The 18,702-nt window shown below is 35.0% G+C and overlaps 1 protein-coding gene across 7 annotated transcripts in view; it reads left to right on the top strand.

Annotated features, from left to right (window-relative positions):
* Positions 1 to 18,702, top strand: part of VPS13A (vacuolar protein sorting 13 homolog A) — a 231,748-nt gene that overhangs the window by 133,700 nt on the left and 79,346 nt on the right. For all 7 annotated transcript variants that reach the window (XR_011497472.1, XR_006525972.2, XM_014832544.3 and 4 more), the window contains 10 exons: positions 2,285 to 2,412; positions 2,762 to 2,931; positions 3,481 to 3,698; positions 4,394 to 4,626; positions 12,633 to 12,725; positions 13,229 to 13,585; positions 14,708 to 14,809; positions 16,112 to 16,270; positions 16,445 to 16,700; positions 18,498 to 18,658. Coding sequence is in view for 5 of the 7 variants with exons in the window: in XM_014832544.3 (XP_014688030.2) it covers positions 2,285 to 2,412; positions 2,762 to 2,931; positions 3,481 to 3,698; positions 4,394 to 4,626; positions 12,633 to 12,725; positions 13,229 to 13,585; positions 14,708 to 14,809; positions 16,112 to 16,270; positions 16,445 to 16,700; positions 18,498 to 18,658 (1,877 nt within the window). In the remaining 2 variants the exon portion in view is untranslated. The remainder of the gene's footprint in view (positions 1 to 2,284; positions 2,413 to 2,761; positions 2,932 to 3,480; positions 3,699 to 4,393; positions 4,627 to 12,632; positions 12,726 to 13,228; positions 13,586 to 14,707; positions 14,810 to 16,111; positions 16,271 to 16,444; positions 16,701 to 18,497; positions 18,659 to 18,702) is intronic.

The raw sequence follows: 18,702 nt of genomic DNA, 5'->3' as shown, positions 1-18,702 counted from the left end.
CAAGACTGATGAAAGAGAGAAAACAAAAGACCAATATCAGAATTAAATAGATTACTAGATCACTACCAAGATAATAAGGGAAAATTATGAATAGTTTTGTGACAATGAATTCTACAACTTGTAAGAAAGGCACAAATTTCTTAGAAAACACAAGTTGCCAAAACTGACATAAGAAGAAATAGAAAATCTGAGTAGCTCTGTGTCTATTAAAGGAATCGAATTTTCTCTGGTAAATTTTATTAAATATTTAAGTAAGAAATAATACCAGTGCTACACAAACTCTTTCGGAAAATAGAAGACACACAAGTAGAGTCAACTGATTTTCAACGAAGACTAATCAACAGGGACGGGATAAACTTTTTAACAAATGGTACTGTCATAACGTCAGATAAATGTGGGAAAAATTGAACCTTGTCCTTCATACTATACACAAAAATTAATTCAAGATGGATGAAAGATGTGTATTTAAAAGCTAAAGCTTTTAATCTTCTAGAAGAAAACATGGAAGAATTTCTTCATAATCGTGGGATATCCAAAGATTTCTTAGGTAGATAAAAAAACACTAATCATAAAAGAAAAACTTTATAAAGTGAATTTCATCAAAATTTTAAACTTATGCTCATCAAAGATAGTATCAAGATTGTGAAAAGTGAGGCCTCAGGCTGGGAGACGTATTCATGATACACGTATCTGATCTTATAGCTGGAAAACATGAGAAGTGCTTGAAATCAATAACAACTTTAAAAAACAAAATAATGCCCAAAAGATTTGGATACTTGGGAAAGGATGATATGTTAAATGGACAGTAAGCAAATTAAAAAGCTACTGATCTAGTTATTTTTCAGGAAAACTTCAGTTTATCAAAGTGGTGAATTTTTTTTTTCTGCTTTTTCTCCCCAAGTCCCCCCAGTACATAGTTGTATATTTTAGTTGTGGGTCCTTCTAGTTGTGGCATGTGGGACTCCGCCTGAGCGTGGCCTAATGAGCAGTGCCACGTCCACACCCAGGATCTGAACTGGTGAGACCCTGGGCCACCCAAGCGGAGCGCGTGAACTTAACTACTCCGCCATGGGGCCGTCCCTAGTAGTGAAATTTTAAAAGGCTCACAACACCAAATGTGGACAAGGATGTGAAACAGCTGAAACTCATATTGTTGTTAGGAATGTGAAATACTACTTTGACACAGAGTTCGGCGGTTAACATATACTTACCCTATAACAAACAATTCCAGGCCTAATATTTACCCTCACCCCACTCCAAAATAAGAACATATATACACAAAATGACTTATTTATAGCAGATTTGTCCCCAATAGCCCAAATCTGGAAACAACCCATATGCTTATCAATACTAGAATGGATACGTTGTTTATTTTCATACAATGTATTTTTATGGAATGCATTTTCATAAAGTACATAAAAGATTGTATTACTGACATGTGCAACAACATGGAGGAATCTCAGAGGCCAAATGTGAAGAGTATGTTATATTACTCCATTTATGTGGAATTTTAAAACAAACAAAACTAATCTACAGTGATTGAAATTAGAATGGTGAGGAGGTTGGGGATTGACTGGAAAGGGCTACAAGAGAACTTTCTGAAATGATGTAAATGTTCAGTATCTTAATTGGAGTGTTGGTGACATGGGTGTATACATTTTGTTCAGTAAGGTCTTTACATTTCACTGATGTAAATTTTGCATCAATTAAAAATAAGTTACCTGGCATGGTGGTACTTGTCTCTAGTGTTGAGTAGACCAAGAATCAGGAATTGCTGTGTTTTTGTTATAAGCCCATTTAATATGTATCACATACATATAATACTTTGACTCAAAATGTAAAATGTAGAAAAGAATGAATTTTGGATCCTTCTGTTAAATGAGACAATTTTTTAAATGTCACCCAAAATGTCTTGTTTGGTTTAGGTTTTTTAAGTAAAATTTGAATATTCAACTGTGTGTCAGGTGCTCTAGCACACATTTTACACATGCTATTTTACTTAACCCCCAAAATAAACCCAGTGGTCAGTTCTATTATTTCCACTTTACAAAAATGGAAACAGAAACACAAAGTGTTTAATTTTCCCAAGTTATCATGGGAAGAATCATAAGCCAGGAGTTACTGAGTGCAACATCTGAATCTTCTAATCTTTTTAATTTTTTTGAATAACATTATACTATACCCATTTAATTAATAATTCTGTTATACCTATTCCAAGGCTGTTTTAATGCGTTCTACCTGACCTGACTTTTTTCTTGCATTCACTAACTGTAATTTTTCCAAGGAACAACTGTAGTGACAGCTGCTGTGGTAGAAGTACATTCACGTGCCTCTCAAATTAAGACAACACTAAACATGAGTTTCAAAACTGATTATCTCACCATGGTACTGTATAGTCCAGGCCCCGAACAGGTAAGCTGAAGAAGAAAATATGTTTTTCTCTTGATAAAATTACGTAGATCAATGTTTATTAAAATAACAACTGTTAATATTTCATGTATATTTTGGAGTATCTGTTGCTATGAGAAAAATTACTTGTCTTTTCACTTTAACAATAAAATAATTTTAACCATTTCTCTTTAAAATGAGATCTTTCCTATAGCTAGTGATGTGAAAAATGAATTTTTTAATTAAAGTTAATATTTTTTTGGCCTTTCATTAGTGAACCCTTTGGAGATAAGAGAATGTGGTAGGTCTTAGCTTAAAATACACTTTAGACTTATGTTTTGCATAAAGTTTGTATTGATTTCCTCTTCCACAGACTTCCTTTAGAGATGTTCGTGATCCTTCTCTGAAGCTTGCTGAATTTAAGTTGGAGAATATTATAAGTACTTTAAAAATGTATTCAGATGACTCGACATCATCTTCCTTCTCATTAAAAAACTGTATTTTAGATGATAAAAGGCCTCATGTCAAGAAGGCAACTCCTAGGTAATAGTGTTCTCAGTTTTTACTTCAGAAATGGTTGATGTATTTTATAAAACTTCTTCCCAAAGTTACATGTTTATATTCTGGGTACATCCTAAGATCTTTAGAGCTTCAGTTCAGTTGAGTCATTGTTCTCAGTCAGCATGTAAAATGTCCTGGTCCAGTTGTGTGCTGTTCTTGCTGGATGGTCGATAGATTGGTTAAATAGAAATAATCAGCATGATTAAACTGCTTTTTACATTCATCTATATTATCTAAATTATTATTAATCCATGCAGATTGTAATGGGAAATACATGAAAAATTAAGAAGAAAAAATATGCTGAGATTCAAGATTCTGATAGTTTCTCAGTGATACACTTCCAAATTTATGAATCAGTTGTGCTCCAGAAGTTTATAAGTCTGTTATTTGGAGTACTTTGTGATCTTCCTGGGAGAAATGACTTCAGAATGCTGGTTTGCTGTCATGAAAGGGATAGAAGTCTTTTGAGTTTTATTAGTGTGTTTGATTATTTATGATACTCATAGGAATTGTTATTACTGTGTTTTTCAGAATGATAGGACTGACAGTTGGCTTTGACAAAAAGGACATGATGGATGTAAGGTATAGAAGAGTCAGAGATGGTTGGGTGACTGATTTAGTCCTTCAAGAAACGTACATTTGTGCAAGTGTGGAATTTCTGCTGACAGTTGCAAATGTCTTTCTTGAGGCTTACACCACGGGCACTGCTGTAGAAACCAGTGTCCAAACATGGACTGCTAAGGAAGAAGGTTAGTTATTGGCTAAAATATTGAATACCTGTATTATTGAAGTGTTACAATACCACTTAAATTGATTAGCCTTCTTTTGATGAGGTTAAGTAAATTAATAAAGAATTTTATTTTTCAGAGGTAAAGGGAAAATTTAAATGTGTTTTCTGCTAAGATATGCATTTTGCATGTTTTTTAAGGTGTGAAGTTATATTGGGTTCAAAAATTATGAGACTTATAATAAGTAATTGTACTTCTCTGCAGGCAATAATTTGAATTTGTTAGAAGAAAACAAACTGGAGGAATAATGAACTGACCACTCCTTTTCATAATTAAAGATAGTATTTTAACTTAAAGTACTCTTTTATTTTTGTTATGTTTATAGTTTCTTGTATCTTTTACATACTTCATTCACTGTGGTATATAGTACAAAGAGTGTCAAGTGGAGAATTGGAAACTGGATTAGTTTCCAACTCTGCCATTAAATAGTGGCGATTTTTTCCACATTTTAAAGTGTTCTTATGGCTATAGTTTCTTCAAATCTAATAGTGAAAGAGTTGTAGTAGTTTCCTTTGGGATCTAAGATTCTTTTAATTACTTTTTACTTAGAATGAAAATAACATTTTCCCATAAATAATAAATTATTCACAAATAATCTATATAATAAAGATTTATAAATATTTTAAAACACTAATTTATTTTCATTTCTATTTTAGTACCTATACAGGAGTCAGTGAAGTGGGAAATTAATATTATTATTAAAAATCCTGAAATTGTGTTTGTGGCTGATATGACAAGAAATGATGCTCCTGCCTTAGTCATTACAACACAGTGTGAAATTTGTTGGTTAGGTGACCTTGAAAACAATACAATGACTGCTGCCATTAAAGATCTCCAAGTGAGAGCGTGCCCATTTCTTCCAGTAAAGAGAAAAGGCAAAATCACTACTGTGAGTTTACTGTTTAATTATTTGTAAATAATTAATTGTAAACTATTTTGGATTTAGTATATACCACTTTAGGAAACTACCTACATACTTCGTAACGTTTCTCTGTAAAATACCTTTCTTTCTGCTTGGAGAACCTAATCTAGATTATTAATATACCAGCTTTGAAACTCTTCCATTCTTCCAGTCGCTCCTCACTGTGTTGTATATTTGTGGCCTAATTGCACTAAGAAGCTGCTTTCATCTTGACTCCGTTAAGACCTTGCTCTGACTTTCTAACCATGCCAGTGCCACACTGCTCTTAGGCCTTTTAAGAGTTTCTACAAGCTGTTTACTATGTTCTTTCAGTTTTATTATTTTTAATTTTTTTCTCCCATCTGAACATTTTTGCTCAGATATGTGGTTCTGCTTTTCTCCATGTGACTTATTTGAACCTTCAGCCATTTGTGTTTACATACTTCACATTTCTATGTTACTCTCTAGTAACCTCTTGGCCTTCCTCCTTTTCATAATTCTGACTACAATTCATTTCTTAAAAGGTATCTTTCTCAAGTTACCTAACTGCTAGTACTCGCAAAAATGTTTAGGATGGCACCAGCCCCATGGTGTAGTGGTTAAGTTTGGCACACTCTGTTTCGGTGGTCCAGGTTCGCAGGTTTAGATCCCAGGTGCCGACCTACACCACTCATCAGCCATGCTGTCATGGCATCCCACGGATAAAGTGGAGGAAGACTGGCACAGATGTTAGATGAGGGCTCATCTTCCTCAAGCAAAAAAAGAAGAAGATTGAGGCCAGCCCTGTGGCTGAGTGGTTAAGTTCACACACTCTCCTTTGGCAGCTCAGGGTTTTGCCGGTTTGGATCCTGGGTGCAGACATAGTACCACTCATCAAGACATCCTGAGGCAGCTTCCCACATAGTAAAACTAGAACGACCTACAACTGGAATATGCAACTATGTACTGAGGAGCTTTGGGGAGAAGAAAAACACCAAGAAAAGATTGGCAACAGATGTTAGCTCAGGGCCAGTCTTTAAAAAAAAAAAAAGAGGAAGATTGGCAACAGATGTTACTTCAGGGCTCATCTTCCTCAGCAAAAGAAAAAAAATATTTAGGCTTCTACAGGAGTAATAGAAACATAGGTGTTCTAAATATTATCAACATAGAAATATAAGCTATAATTTTGTTTTGAGTAAGTACATATATGTTGGTTAGGATATAGGACAGACTGTTTCCCTAGTTTGCAAGGCTGGTCTCACCACTAAGAAAAGAGAGGAAATAGAAAATGGAGGACATACTGTTTCTCTTTTAGGTTATGAGTTAGAAATTTTACATATATTTCTTCTATTCACATCCTTTTGTCTTGAACATAGCTGTATGACAACACTTATCTGCAAAAAAGGTTGGAGAACGTGGTCTTTTTCCTGAGCTACCTTGTGCTCAGATAAAACCTCTAACTGTAGAAGAAGAGGAGAAAGATATCAAGTGACTAGAGGTGCTTCCCACTGTGCACTCAAAGCTTTCTTCCCTTGTTCACACGAATAATCCGTACTTGTCTTTTCTCACCCATAGAACATATTCACTTCCTCGTCAAGGGTTACAATCTCATCTCAAAGTCCAGGCTCTTTATATGATAGATTTCTTTGTGGAGTCTGCATGTCGCTTTTCTTGGTCTGGCAATCTATTAGCTAATAGACAAATAAGCTATCACTTTTCAGTAGACACACACTTCACCACCACACCCACAACCACTGTATAACGGTGGCATAAGGACAGGATAATTGCAGTTTAAAAACCCATTCAGAAAGAGAAAGAATAGGAAACACTTGGTAGTCGCTGGTCCACAACAGTTGTCATATCCTGTTGAGTGGAATTGTGAAAATTCTAAGCTCTGGCAATGGAATAAGTTCCTTGTATAGCCCATATTGGAGTCTTCCATTTTGCTCTCTTGGAAGAACGTTGTTGCCATTTTCTCACGTGTCCCTCGCTTTCCCCTCTGAGAGATTCTTTTCCTTTACCATTATCCTCTGTGTTAGACACATCTGAATTGGCTGTTATTTGTGGGGAGGCAGGAACTGCACTGCTTTGACAGTTTACTTCCTACTGAGTTGGTTACTTGGAGATTGCTTTAGCAGTTGATAAAAACAGGCTTCTGCATGTCGGATACTCATTTCTTTGGCAATCCTTAATTTCTTAGATTAGTTTGCATCTAGGTAGTTTAATGTGTAAGTAACCATAACCAAAGCTATTATTTATTATTTTATTGGTTTTTTTCTTGCCACAAAACTCCTATCTTATTTACTAGTTTCTGTATTCTGCCTATCCTTCCTTCCTTCTGACTTAGTAAAGGCTATTTTAACAGTAGGTTTGGGGGAGTGGGATAGGCAACATCTGTAAATTGAATGTATTTGTTTGTTTGTTTTGCCAGAGGCTGGCTCCTGTGTCAGATTTTAATGAGAATTGCCAGAGAAGGAATAAGAGCCACAGTCTTATCTCTTGCTGAGGCTCCTCTTTAGAGCTTGAGTCTCCTCAGTGTTTTCCTTTCTCCTATAGGACTTTGCAAACAGCAGAAAGAAGGAGCTAATATACTGAAACATTCTAAATATTCCAAACCTGTCTGGCTAAAGTTTTAGGCTTTTTTTTTTTTTTAAGTACATGGTCTGCCTTTCTAGGTATCAGTAGCAGTTTTGCCAAATGTTGTTCTGTAGCATTGTTAGAGTATTCAGCTTTTTATTTTGAAATATCCCTGTCTGTCCAATTACTAAATCAGTCACAAATATTTTTGACTTTGTTGCAGCAGTGCCAACTTCTAGGTTTGAAATTTTGTATTAGTTAGGATATTAATTCATCTGCTGTAACAAGAGGTACCCCTGGTTCCCCCTAAAAAGGTAGCTAAAGCACGGTAGCACTACATTTTTCTTTCTAGGAACATGGTAAAATGGCTTGTACAATGTAGGGGAACCAGGCTCTTTCCATCTTGTTCTCCTATTCCTAGGATATAACTTAATGTGCTTGTTCAAAGATAGTTTACAGTGTGTCCACTTTGCAGTTTGTTGAGGGTGAGTGGTGGTGATAAGGAGAGAACACAAAGGGGTAAAGGAATGCCCATTCTAAGAGCACTGCCCAGAAGTTGCACATACCACTTCTGCTTACATCCTTCTGGCCACGATTTAGTAATGTCAGCATATAGTTTTAAGGGAGCCCAACAAAGACAATCTTTCCAAAGAAACAAGATGTCATTTGCTTGATTCTCTTTATTATACATTTGTTTTCTGTTTCATTATTATTGTTGTTCTTTATATTTTCTTTGGGTTAAATTGCTGTTTTTCTAACTTCTTGATGGATGCTTAGATAATGGATATTCTGCCCTTAAACTTTTCTAGTGTATGAATTTTAAGGCTATAATTTTTCCTCTAGCACAGCATTAACTGCATCTACTAGTTTTGATGTGTTTTATTTTTATTATTCTGTTTTAAAATGTCTTCTCATTTTTACTTTTTATGCAGGGGTTAGAAGGGTTTTGCTTAATTTCCAAATATTTAGGGGTTTTCTGGTTATCTTTTTATTATTGATTTCTATTTCAGTATCACTGTAGTCTGTTAACATACTCTGATTTTAATCCTTTGAAATTTGTTGAGACTTATTTTATTGCTCAGGATATGGTTAATTTTGTTTTTATGAATATTTAATGTCCACTGGGGGAAAAAGTGAATTTTGTTGTTTGAGGAGCACCATTCTATTTAAATAGATTTAGATTTGTCTCCTTCCCAGTTCTTGTTAGATGTTTTAGCCATATTCCATATGTCTCTTAAGCTCATTTCTTTATTTTCCATCCATATTGTTTTATGTTGCACCCTGGGTATTTTCTTCTTACTTGTCTTTCAGTTCACTAATTCTGTGTTCTGCTTTGTCTAAATGCTATTAAATATTATTATCAAGTCCTTAATTTCTGTTATTGCATTTTTAAATTCTGTAATTTCCTCTTTTTATAGATTATAGTATAAGCCTTATAATTGTGGTTTAATCTTAAATTTGAGTATATTTTAATTTGTTCTTATATTTAGTTTGCTCAGGATGCCTTAGGATTCGACAGTAGAAGACTGTAAGTGTCTGGAGGAGTAGATGGGGGAGGCTTCTCAGTAGAGATGACATTTATGCTGGTGCCTGAAGGATGAGTAGGTATTATCTAGTTAAACTGGGATGGAGCAGTCACAGGTGTGTGTTTCAGGACTAAGGGATAGCATATGCAGAGAACCTGGGTTTCAGAGAACACAAGTTCCCACCCCACATCTACCCACATACCTATACTCATGTACTCTGCCTTTTTTCTTGTTTTTCAGTAGTCCTCAACTTGGGGCAGTCCTTCCCACCACCAAGATAGTATTTGTAAAATAGAAATTTATAATGAGCTCTCATAGGTTTCTCTAGATGTTGGATAGCTTAAGATTGCTTCTTTGAAAGGAAGCAGTAGCAGCTGAAAAGGAATACATCAGTAGTGAAAATCATATAAGGCTGGGAGCAGTATGGTGAGAGTGAGAGTGGGAAGGAGAAAAAATGATAGAAATAGCACTAAAATCACAATGGATGTAGTTGGAGACAATAAATAATTCCATTTTAAGAAATATTTCTACATCATTAAATTGATCTGTATGGACTATATTATGAACAGTTTGACTATAATGTAGTTTTGGTATGAACATGTTTGCTGTTAATGACCAGCTGCAGTTTTAATCGTAAGTAGCTTAACTAGACTTGAAAATATAGGAATTGGGTAAGGTTCAAGGCATACTTTCATATTTATTTTGGGAAGGGAGTATCTAGCCACTTAAAAATCTTCAAGTTATAGAGAAACTTTTATGTGTATTTAGAATAGCTTGGGGGGGGGGGTGCCTTCCCTAAAGTGAAGAGATAACACAAATTTTAGGTTGAAAATCTTGGGTTGTGTGTTGTAATGTGGTTATAATTTCCTGTCCTTGAAGTTTAAAGAAATAATATACTGAATATTTAAGCCCTGTACCAGTTGATCTCGCCGATTTGTTAGAATAATGGTAGATTTTAATGTGATTTCTTTGGGGAATAGGTTTGGATGTCATTTTTTTTTCTGATTAATTTTTCATGGTTAGTGTAGGCAGAATTCTAAAATGGCCCTCAATTTGCTACCCCTGTTGCATGTGTTCAGTATAGTCTCCTCCTGCTGAGTGTGGACAGGACAGGTTACTAATAAGTTAACTTGGAATTAATCAAAGAGAGATTCAGGGTGGGCCTAACCTAATTTGAAAATTGGTGAACGTCAAAGAGATGCTTTCCTGTTGGCCTTGAAGGAGCAAACTGCTGTGTTGTGGAGAAGGCCCTGGAGCAAGAACCGATGCATGAGTGACCAGTAGGAGTAGAAGGTGGTCCCTGGCAACAGCCAGCAGGCACACAAAGAAATGAGTTAGGACCACAAAGAAATGAATTCTACCAACAGCCTGAAGGAGCTTCAGAGCAGATGTTTCCCTGAAAGTCTTCAGAAGAGGACCTGACTGGTTAACATCTGGTTTCAGCAAGATTCCTGACCCCTGCAAACAGAAAAATAATTAATTTGTGTTGTTTTAAACCACTAAGTTTGTGGTAATTTGTTATGTAGCAGTAGGAAACAAATACACATTTTTGTACCAGAAGTAAGATGCTTTTGTAGCAATTGCTTAAAAAGTGGGAGCAGTTTTAGAACTGAGCAGTACACAGAGGTATGCATAAGCTGCAAGAATTTTGAGGAGAATGATAGAGAAAGCCTAAGTTGTGTTGGACAGACTTTTGGTAGAAATGTGGTCATTGAGGACACTGCCAATGAAAGCTCAGAAGGAAAGTAAAGAACATGTTACTGGAAACTAGGGGGATGGCTTGATATGTAATGACAGAAAGCCTTGCAAAATTGTGTCCTGGGGGGCGGGCCTGGTGGCATAATGGTTGAGTTCACACACTCTGCTTCCGTGGCCCGGGGTTTGCACGATTGGATCCCAGGTGTGGACCTACACACCACTCATCAAGCCATGCTGTGGTGGCATCCCACATACAAAAAATACAGGAAGATTGGCAACAGACATTAGCTCAGGGCCAATCTTCTTCACCAAAAAAAAAAAAAAAAAGTTTCTTGCTGTCATGTGGAAAGCAGGACTTGTAAGTGAAACATATATATATAGCTAAGGAAATTTACAACCTACCTGATTTGAAGGTGTTCCCTGGTTTCTTACTGTTTATAGTAAAGTGCTAGAGCAGAGAGATAAATTGTGGGAAGAACAGTTAAAAGAACCAGGACTTAATGATTTTGATAATTCTCAGCCTTCCAAATGGCATAAGGTAGCTAAAAGCCAAAAGTATAGCATAGAGAAAAAGATCAAGTGATTGTCTGACCTTTTGGTAAACCTCAGATCAAAGTCATAGAGTGTTCAGTTACACAAAGGACTCTTTCAAGGGATTAGTGTGTATTCACAGATCTTCTCAATCAAACTACAAGGCCTCTAGGAATCATAAAGGTGTCACCCCTTAGCCATCGCAGCAGGAGGCCATGATTATCTCAAAAAGATCTGTGGATGTGGCTTTTGTCTAATGGAGTGAAACCTCATGAAATCTACAGAAGGCTCTCAAGGTTCTTGAGAAAATTATTTTAGCAGAAACACTGCCAGCATAGACTGGGAAGGACAGGGAGTTCCCAATGAAGAGAGACTTGTGGACCCCCAAAATTCTGCTAACTGGAAGCTGGATGATAAAACCACTTAGCTGCAAACTTGTGCTATCTTTTATGAAAAAGGAAGGATGACTCAGAGAGTGGAGCTGAGAGCCACTAGAATTATCCCTAGGCTTTGAAACCTAATCAAGAAACTCATTTACCTGGCTGGGTTTCAGAACTGCTTTAGACTAGTGACTACTTTTTACTTTCCTTTTCCCCCTTTGAGCTGGAATATTAGTAATTGTTGTCCTTTGCCTGTACTGTTCTTTGTTGGGAGTGTGGGAGCACCTTGGTTTCACAGTTCCACAGAGGGAGAGCAATTGTGCCCTAGCAGCTGTACTTAATAGATTACACCCAGGAACTTCATCAGTACCTGGATTTGATTTAGATTTTAGACTTTGAGCCGGTAAGAGAAAGATGAGATTTAGGATTTTTGAATCAATGAGAGATATAGCTGAGATATGTATATGATGAAATAACAGATTTTGATGATGAGATTTTTGGACTTTGGACTATCATGGGATGAGACTGTTAGGAACCTTAGGAGGAGGTAAATATATTTTGCTTTTGGGGGGAACATGAGTCATTGGGGGCTAGAGGACAGAATTCTGCTTACCACAGTTAGGGAAAACTCAGTTAATTTATAATTACATTAAGAATTATTTAGTAAGTCTAATGTATTTATAGTATTTATAATTCTTTCATCTTTTGTAACTTTTCCTATGTTGATTATTTTGTTTCAATTTTATAGTGTAAAAAATACTACTATAGGGGCTGGCCCCATGGCCGAGTGGTTAAGTTCGCGCGCTCTGCTGCAGATGGCCCAGTGTTTCGTCAGTTCGAATCCTGGGTGCGGACATGAGACTGCTCATAAAACCACGCTGAGGCAGCATCCCACATACCACAAGTAGAAGGAGCCACAACGAAGAATATACAACTATGTACCAGGGGGCTTTGGGGAGAAAAAGGGAAAAAAAAAAAATACTGCTATAAATTTTTATTTTGGTAAATAAAATAAAATACATAAATTTTATGGGCTTTTCATATATTTAAGCATATTTAAAAATCCTTCTACTTTGTTAGATTAATATTGTTGCTAATATTGTTAATACTTTCTATTTATTCATAAACAGTGAGTAAGCAAAGAGCATAATTAAGAAGTGTGTTATTGAGTTTCTTGTTTTTAAAGTTATTTTGAATAATATGTTTATTTAATACAGTTAGCTATTACTAGGAAGGTCTTAAATAAAAACTTCTAAGAATATTTTTTAGTGTTAATTTAGTGGTTTTGATTTTTCTTTCATAGGTTTTGCAACCCTGTGACTTGTTCTATCAATCTACTCAGACAGGGACAGATCCACAAGTGATTGATGTATCAGTAAAATCCCTGACGCTAAAGGTAAATTAAAATGTAGTCAGTCTTTCAGGTCTTTAGTGCACTTTTAAAAAAAAGTATTAAAACCTGGAAATAAGCAATTATTATAGCAAATCTTTTGTTAATAAGCAAAAAAAGCCATGTTTTTGAAAATATTTTTGACACCTTATTAACAAAATGATACTATTATTCAGTGTACGTTTTATAATGAATATTATCATATACTTTAATTATTGACATTTGACTGCTTCTGTAGTTAATATCTAACATTCCTAGTATGTATAGTTAAAATGACGCTTGATCAGTTTAATCTCTACTAAGACTCATGTAAATATTTTAACAATTGAAATTAGTTATGATAAAATTTTTTGTAGGCAATAAATTATATCTACTATCTCATGGTGATAATGTTAGTTCATTATTAATTCCTCATGATCCTTCAGCAAATATATGTAATATTTTTTGAAGTACATATTTTTGAAAGTGGTATGTGTAGATTTTTTATTAGTTTTAATTTTTCCCCTTAGGTTTCACCAGTTATCATAAATACTGTGATTACCATAACTTCAGCACTTTATACAACTAAGGAAACCATCCCACAAGAAACAGCTTCTTCTACAGCACATTTATGGGAAAAGAAGGATACAAAGAGTTTAAAAATGTGGTTTCTTGAAGAACCAAATGAAGTTGAAAACATAGCTCCCACAACTGAATTAGTACCCAAAGGAGAGATGATAAGAATGAACATTGATTCTATTTTTATAGTTCTTGAGGCTGGAGTTGGTCATAGAACAGTGCCTATGCTTTTGGCGAAATCACGTTTTTCAGGAGAAGGCAAAAACTGGAGTACCCTAATAAATCTCCATTGTCAGCTTGAACTGGAAGTAAGCATATAGAGTATTTTTCCAGATTTTATAACAAATAATGCTAGACATGGAATATTTCGGGAATCTTATTTAAATATTTAAATTAAGCTGATTATAAATATGATGTTGGCTCTTAAAACTTTTGGAAGAAAGTTTACACATTTGTGCCCTTGATGTAGTTGTTCTTATATGTACTTTACTTTTAGAGAACATGTCCACATTGTTTGTATTTCAATTGATTTTATCAACGTAAAGGTGATATTTTAATAGTTGTTGATTAGATTCAAAATTCTTTTAAGAATTAAATAAAATAAACTATTTTTGAATCTCTTCTAGAAAGAGTAATGTAAAGAATTAGAAGGATATGCCTTATACTTTTATATAATATAGAATCTTTATACTCTAGTGAGAATCCACTAAGATCTTTCAAATTTTGTGATAGTACTTTATATGAGAGATATTTGCTTTGAATCAATGTATATTTTGCTTCGGAATTTATCTACATAGAATCCCCAGAGATATTTTGGTTTAAATTCTTGAGTTTAAGTCTAGTGGAAACTAATCTGATATTCTATCTTATATCAATAAATATGAAAATTTTTAAGCTGTTGTATTATTTGTTGACACAGAGTTATATGCTAATGGAGGTAGGTAGAATTGGCTGACTAGGTTTCACATTTTCAAATTCTGGCTAGAATTCTGTATATCTTACAGAAGATTTGATCTAGGATGTCCAAGAAGTTCAGAGAATTCAAATAAACAAACCCTCATTGAATCATATGATAACTTGCCTTTGAGGGCTTCGAAAAGTTGGTGGAGCTAGACAGACATGTTAAAAAATGTCAATAATCTATGATAGATGAACACAGTTTTTGTTGTTTAGCCCAGCCTGGAAGTTGAGGAAAGATGGTTAAAAGAGAGCCTTATCTGGATTAAATGTTAAAGACTAGACCATGCAGTTAGCTAGGTGAGAAAAGCACTGAAGGAGTGTACATAGGAAACTCATGAATGGCATGTAGAACAGTTTTCACGTAGAAGAAATCGCACAGCCAAGAGGAATGGTGGTGGGAAACAGCATGGAAGATCATTTTAGAAAATATCAGAATGCTGTATTTAAACAATTAAAAATTTTCTCTATAGGTGCATTATTACAATGAAATGTTCGGTGTATGGGAGCCTTTGCTTGAACCCTTAGAAATTGATCAGACTGAGGATTTTAGACCATGGAATCTTGGAATCAAGGTATATTTGAAGTCTGCAAAGAATTTTCAAAAATTTAGCATGTCCACACCACACAAAACACTTTAATTTTAATCACAGCAAAGTTCAAGTTTCTTATTACAGACCTTGCCATATGCTTCCCTGTTTGACCCCTGAATGTAATTTTGAAACCCAAGACGAATGCCTCATATTTCTAATACAAATAATTCTGTAACATTTATTATGTACTAGACACTATTCTAAATAATGTTCTTTTGCTTTAACCCTTACAACAATCCTCTGAAGAAGATACAGTTTTTAACTCTATTTTAACATGTGAGGAGGCTGAGACTAGAGAGGTTAAGGGACTTCTCTAAAGTAATAATATCTTCAAAGTGGAACAGGTGGGATGAAATTCTGGCTGCAGAGTCCCCACTCATCACCATGTTAAAATGCCTCTAGCATCTTCTTGTTGGTTGTTGCCTATCCCGGGTTTCCTTTGTCTTCTGAAGGATGTATGTATAGAAGAAAGTATGCTATTATTTGTTTGAAATATGTTATGAATTTATGTAATTGTAAGAATCGAGACCTTTAGATGGATGGAGTTGTGCTTCTGAAGCAGGAGACTGCAGAACTGCTAGCAGGCCTCCTCCCTAATACTGCCTCAGTCAACCTGCACGCAAATTTTCAGTGGTTTAAAGCCAGTTAAAGTAATAACAGGTGACTGGCTTGCCACGTCCCGCCTTTTGTATTAGATCTCTGCATTTGATTTTCCACGTATTTCAGATAAAGGATTTTGAATAAAGGAACTTATTTGGTGGTTTTTAGGTTGGAATATACATGGACAGTGGGTCTGTGAATCCTAAAAAGACGTAGATGGTATTGATCCTCATGGGTCCTAGGTTTTAACGGCACTGTTCTCCAACTGTGGGCTTTTTAAGTCCCTGGGTTTCTGTTCTTTATTTGTTAGCGTGGCTAATAGACTAAATGACTTTTCTTGCTCTGAATTTCTATGTTCTATGAAGTATGTGCTTTTAATTTTCATTCAGATGCTACACATATTTAGTAATTTTAAGAGTTTTTCTTTCCTTGTAAATTTTGCCCGCCATTTTAGTATCACTGAGGATGAGAAGAATTTTTCATTTCATACTGCCCGTCCTATGTGACCTTAGTTGGCGGATGTCCAAGTAATTCCAGTAAGGCAGTGGAACTGATAATATTTACTACTCTCTCTAGTGTTATTATTGGGATTTGTTTGAAATTTGTCTTTCCTTTGCAAAATGAGTTATGTTGTCCTCCAGGTAACATTTTCCTTACATTTCTATAATTTGTGTGTCATTTTAGATGAAAAAGAAAGCAAAAAAGGCCATTGTTGAGTCAGATACTGAAGAAGAAAATTACAAAGTCCCAGAATATAAAACTGTCATCAGTTTTCATTCCAAAGACCAACTAAACATTACATTATCCAAATGTGGCCTTATAATGTTAAATAATTTAGTCAAGGTAAGAAAATAAATTTGAAACTTTAAATGTTGATGTACTAGTCTGAGTTAACCCTTTTCTTTTATTGAATAAGAAGATTTTTATTAGTTTATTTGTCATATGTCCATTAATGCTCTGCTTGTCATTTAGTTTCCACATTTTGTTTTATTTTATTTACCATAACGTCTTTATTAGGCGTTTACAGAAGCTGCCACTAGACCTTCAGCTGTCTTCGTAAGGGATCTCGCACCATTTCTGATTTTAAATTCTCTTGGACTTACTATCACTGTTTCACCAAGTGATTCTTTTAGCGTACTCAATGTTCCTATGGCAAAATCATATGTATTGAAAAATGAGGAAAGTTTAAGTATGGATTATTTTGGAACTAAAGACAATGATCATTTCAACGCAATGACCAGCCTAAGCAGCAAGCTCTTCTTCATTCTTCTTAGTAAGTGATAAATTACTTTCCTGGGATTTTAATTTCTTATAAGTTATGTTTTACATCCCATTTTACTCATTTATGGTATCTTACAGGTTTTTTTCCTCCTGCTTAATTGGTTGGGAATTTTCTTTTTTCCTTTGTAGGGCTTTGGTTGCTGTTGTCACCATATCTTTGTTATTCCAAATTCTGACTTTGTTTATCCATTGCTTTATTTAGAGCATGGTAATTTACTGCTTTATATTTTTGGGAAGAGAAATATTAGATCTCATTCTCACTCAGCTTTTACAGACTATAGCTATTGGTGGTTGTAGTTTTAACCACATTTGGTATAACTCAGTAGTATTCCACCAGTTTTGCAGCTGGATAAATTCAAAATAAGATTTGAATTCATGAAAATGGCACATTGTCATGGTTTTGGAGTTTGTAAATGGTTTTTATGTTCTGCCTATTGAGGTGGAGGTTTTTTCCTTTGTCTTTTCTGCTTCGCAGAAGTTTTTCATTTTAATGAGAGGTGAAAGTAAATAAATTCTTAAATTATCATAATATCCACTCATTGTGAAGTTATAGTCCCAAAGCCTCACCCACACCACTTTCTGATACTCTGATATTTAAATACTAGTTATGGAGGAGGGCATTTGAAAGATAAATTAGACATGGTGGGCGTCACTAAAACTAATAGCTAGTGCTTTCTCTTAGTCTCAAAATGATGTAAAACAATGACTAGGTTTCAGGTATTGTTGTCCCAGCATTATCAGTGAATTGTTCTCATTAATTTTACCTCTGTTTTTTGAAGTAACACTTTTACGGATTGGAAGAGGGGTTTATGTAAATAATTCACCCCCAATACAATATTTGTATGTATAGTAGATAAATATGTATAAAATTTTGTTTAATCAAATCTTAGATATCACACAGTATCACAGGTTGTTGGAAAAATTTAAAACTGAAGAATTGCAGCTACCTTGGCAATTGCCAGTGACTGCCTGAAGGTATTATGTTCTGGTTATTATGACAGCAAACCAGAGATTAGTGTTCCTGTATTTTATAATAACTCCTCTCATTAGTCAGTTACTTTTGAATGGTTTATATTAGGTTACACTACTGAATGAGATTTTTTTTTCCCAATAAAGAGGTTTTTTTGGTAAAATGCTTTAAACACTTCAGTGCCTATTGTCAATGCAAATAATCCATAACCAATCTGTAAATCAAAATTGAGGTGAGTTTATTATGAGCTAGATCTGAGGACTAGCCTGGGACCTTCCTTCCCCAAGGAAGGAAAGGCACCAAAGAAGCAGGGTGTACAGAGTGGTTATATACCATCTTGGAACAGAGCATACATCACATATGATAGGAATGTCCCTTTTACAACAGTCATGAGATTACTTTGTTGGAACAGCAGGTTGTGGTCACAAAGTGAGTCATCATGAGGTCACAAGCAGGTCAGTGATTAATCCTTAGGGAGAGGTGCTTATCCTTAAAGAAATGCCAGTATGGGGGAAATTAAATCCTTATCTTTAAGGGCATCATTCTTGTCTTTGGGACATAGTAAATATTTAAGCAGATGTACAATGCATGCTCAGCAGGCCACATCAGGCCCTTTTGGGAAAACAAGTTCAGGCCAAATTAGTTTTAGACCAAATGGCTTCCTCATATACTCTGATATATCCTATTGCTTTTCATTTATTTCTCACTGTTATTCATAAGTTTAAAAAATCATCTGATGTTTCTGGTATTTAACACCTACTTAAAATTAATATATGATGATTTATAATAAACATTTTCCGACATGTATATTCAATTTAGCACCTGCTAACCACTCTGCTACGGATAAAATTCCTTTAACAAAAGTGGGACGACGACTGTACACTGTGAGACACAGAGAGTCTGGAGTCGAAAGATCTATCGTTTGTCAAATTGATGGAGAAGAAGGAAGTAAGAAGATAACAATTCGCTCCCCAGTGCAGGTAGGACATGATCCATTCTTTTGTGGGGTCATATTATGCATATT

Source organism: Equus asinus, chromosome 23, assembly GCF_041296235.1.
Source record: "Equus asinus isolate D_3611 breed Donkey chromosome 23, EquAss-T2T_v2, whole genome shotgun sequence".
Lineage (NCBI taxonomy): Eukaryota > Metazoa > Chordata > Mammalia > Perissodactyla > Equidae > Equus > Equus asinus.
This window is presented reverse-complemented; position numbering and strand designations above follow the sequence as displayed.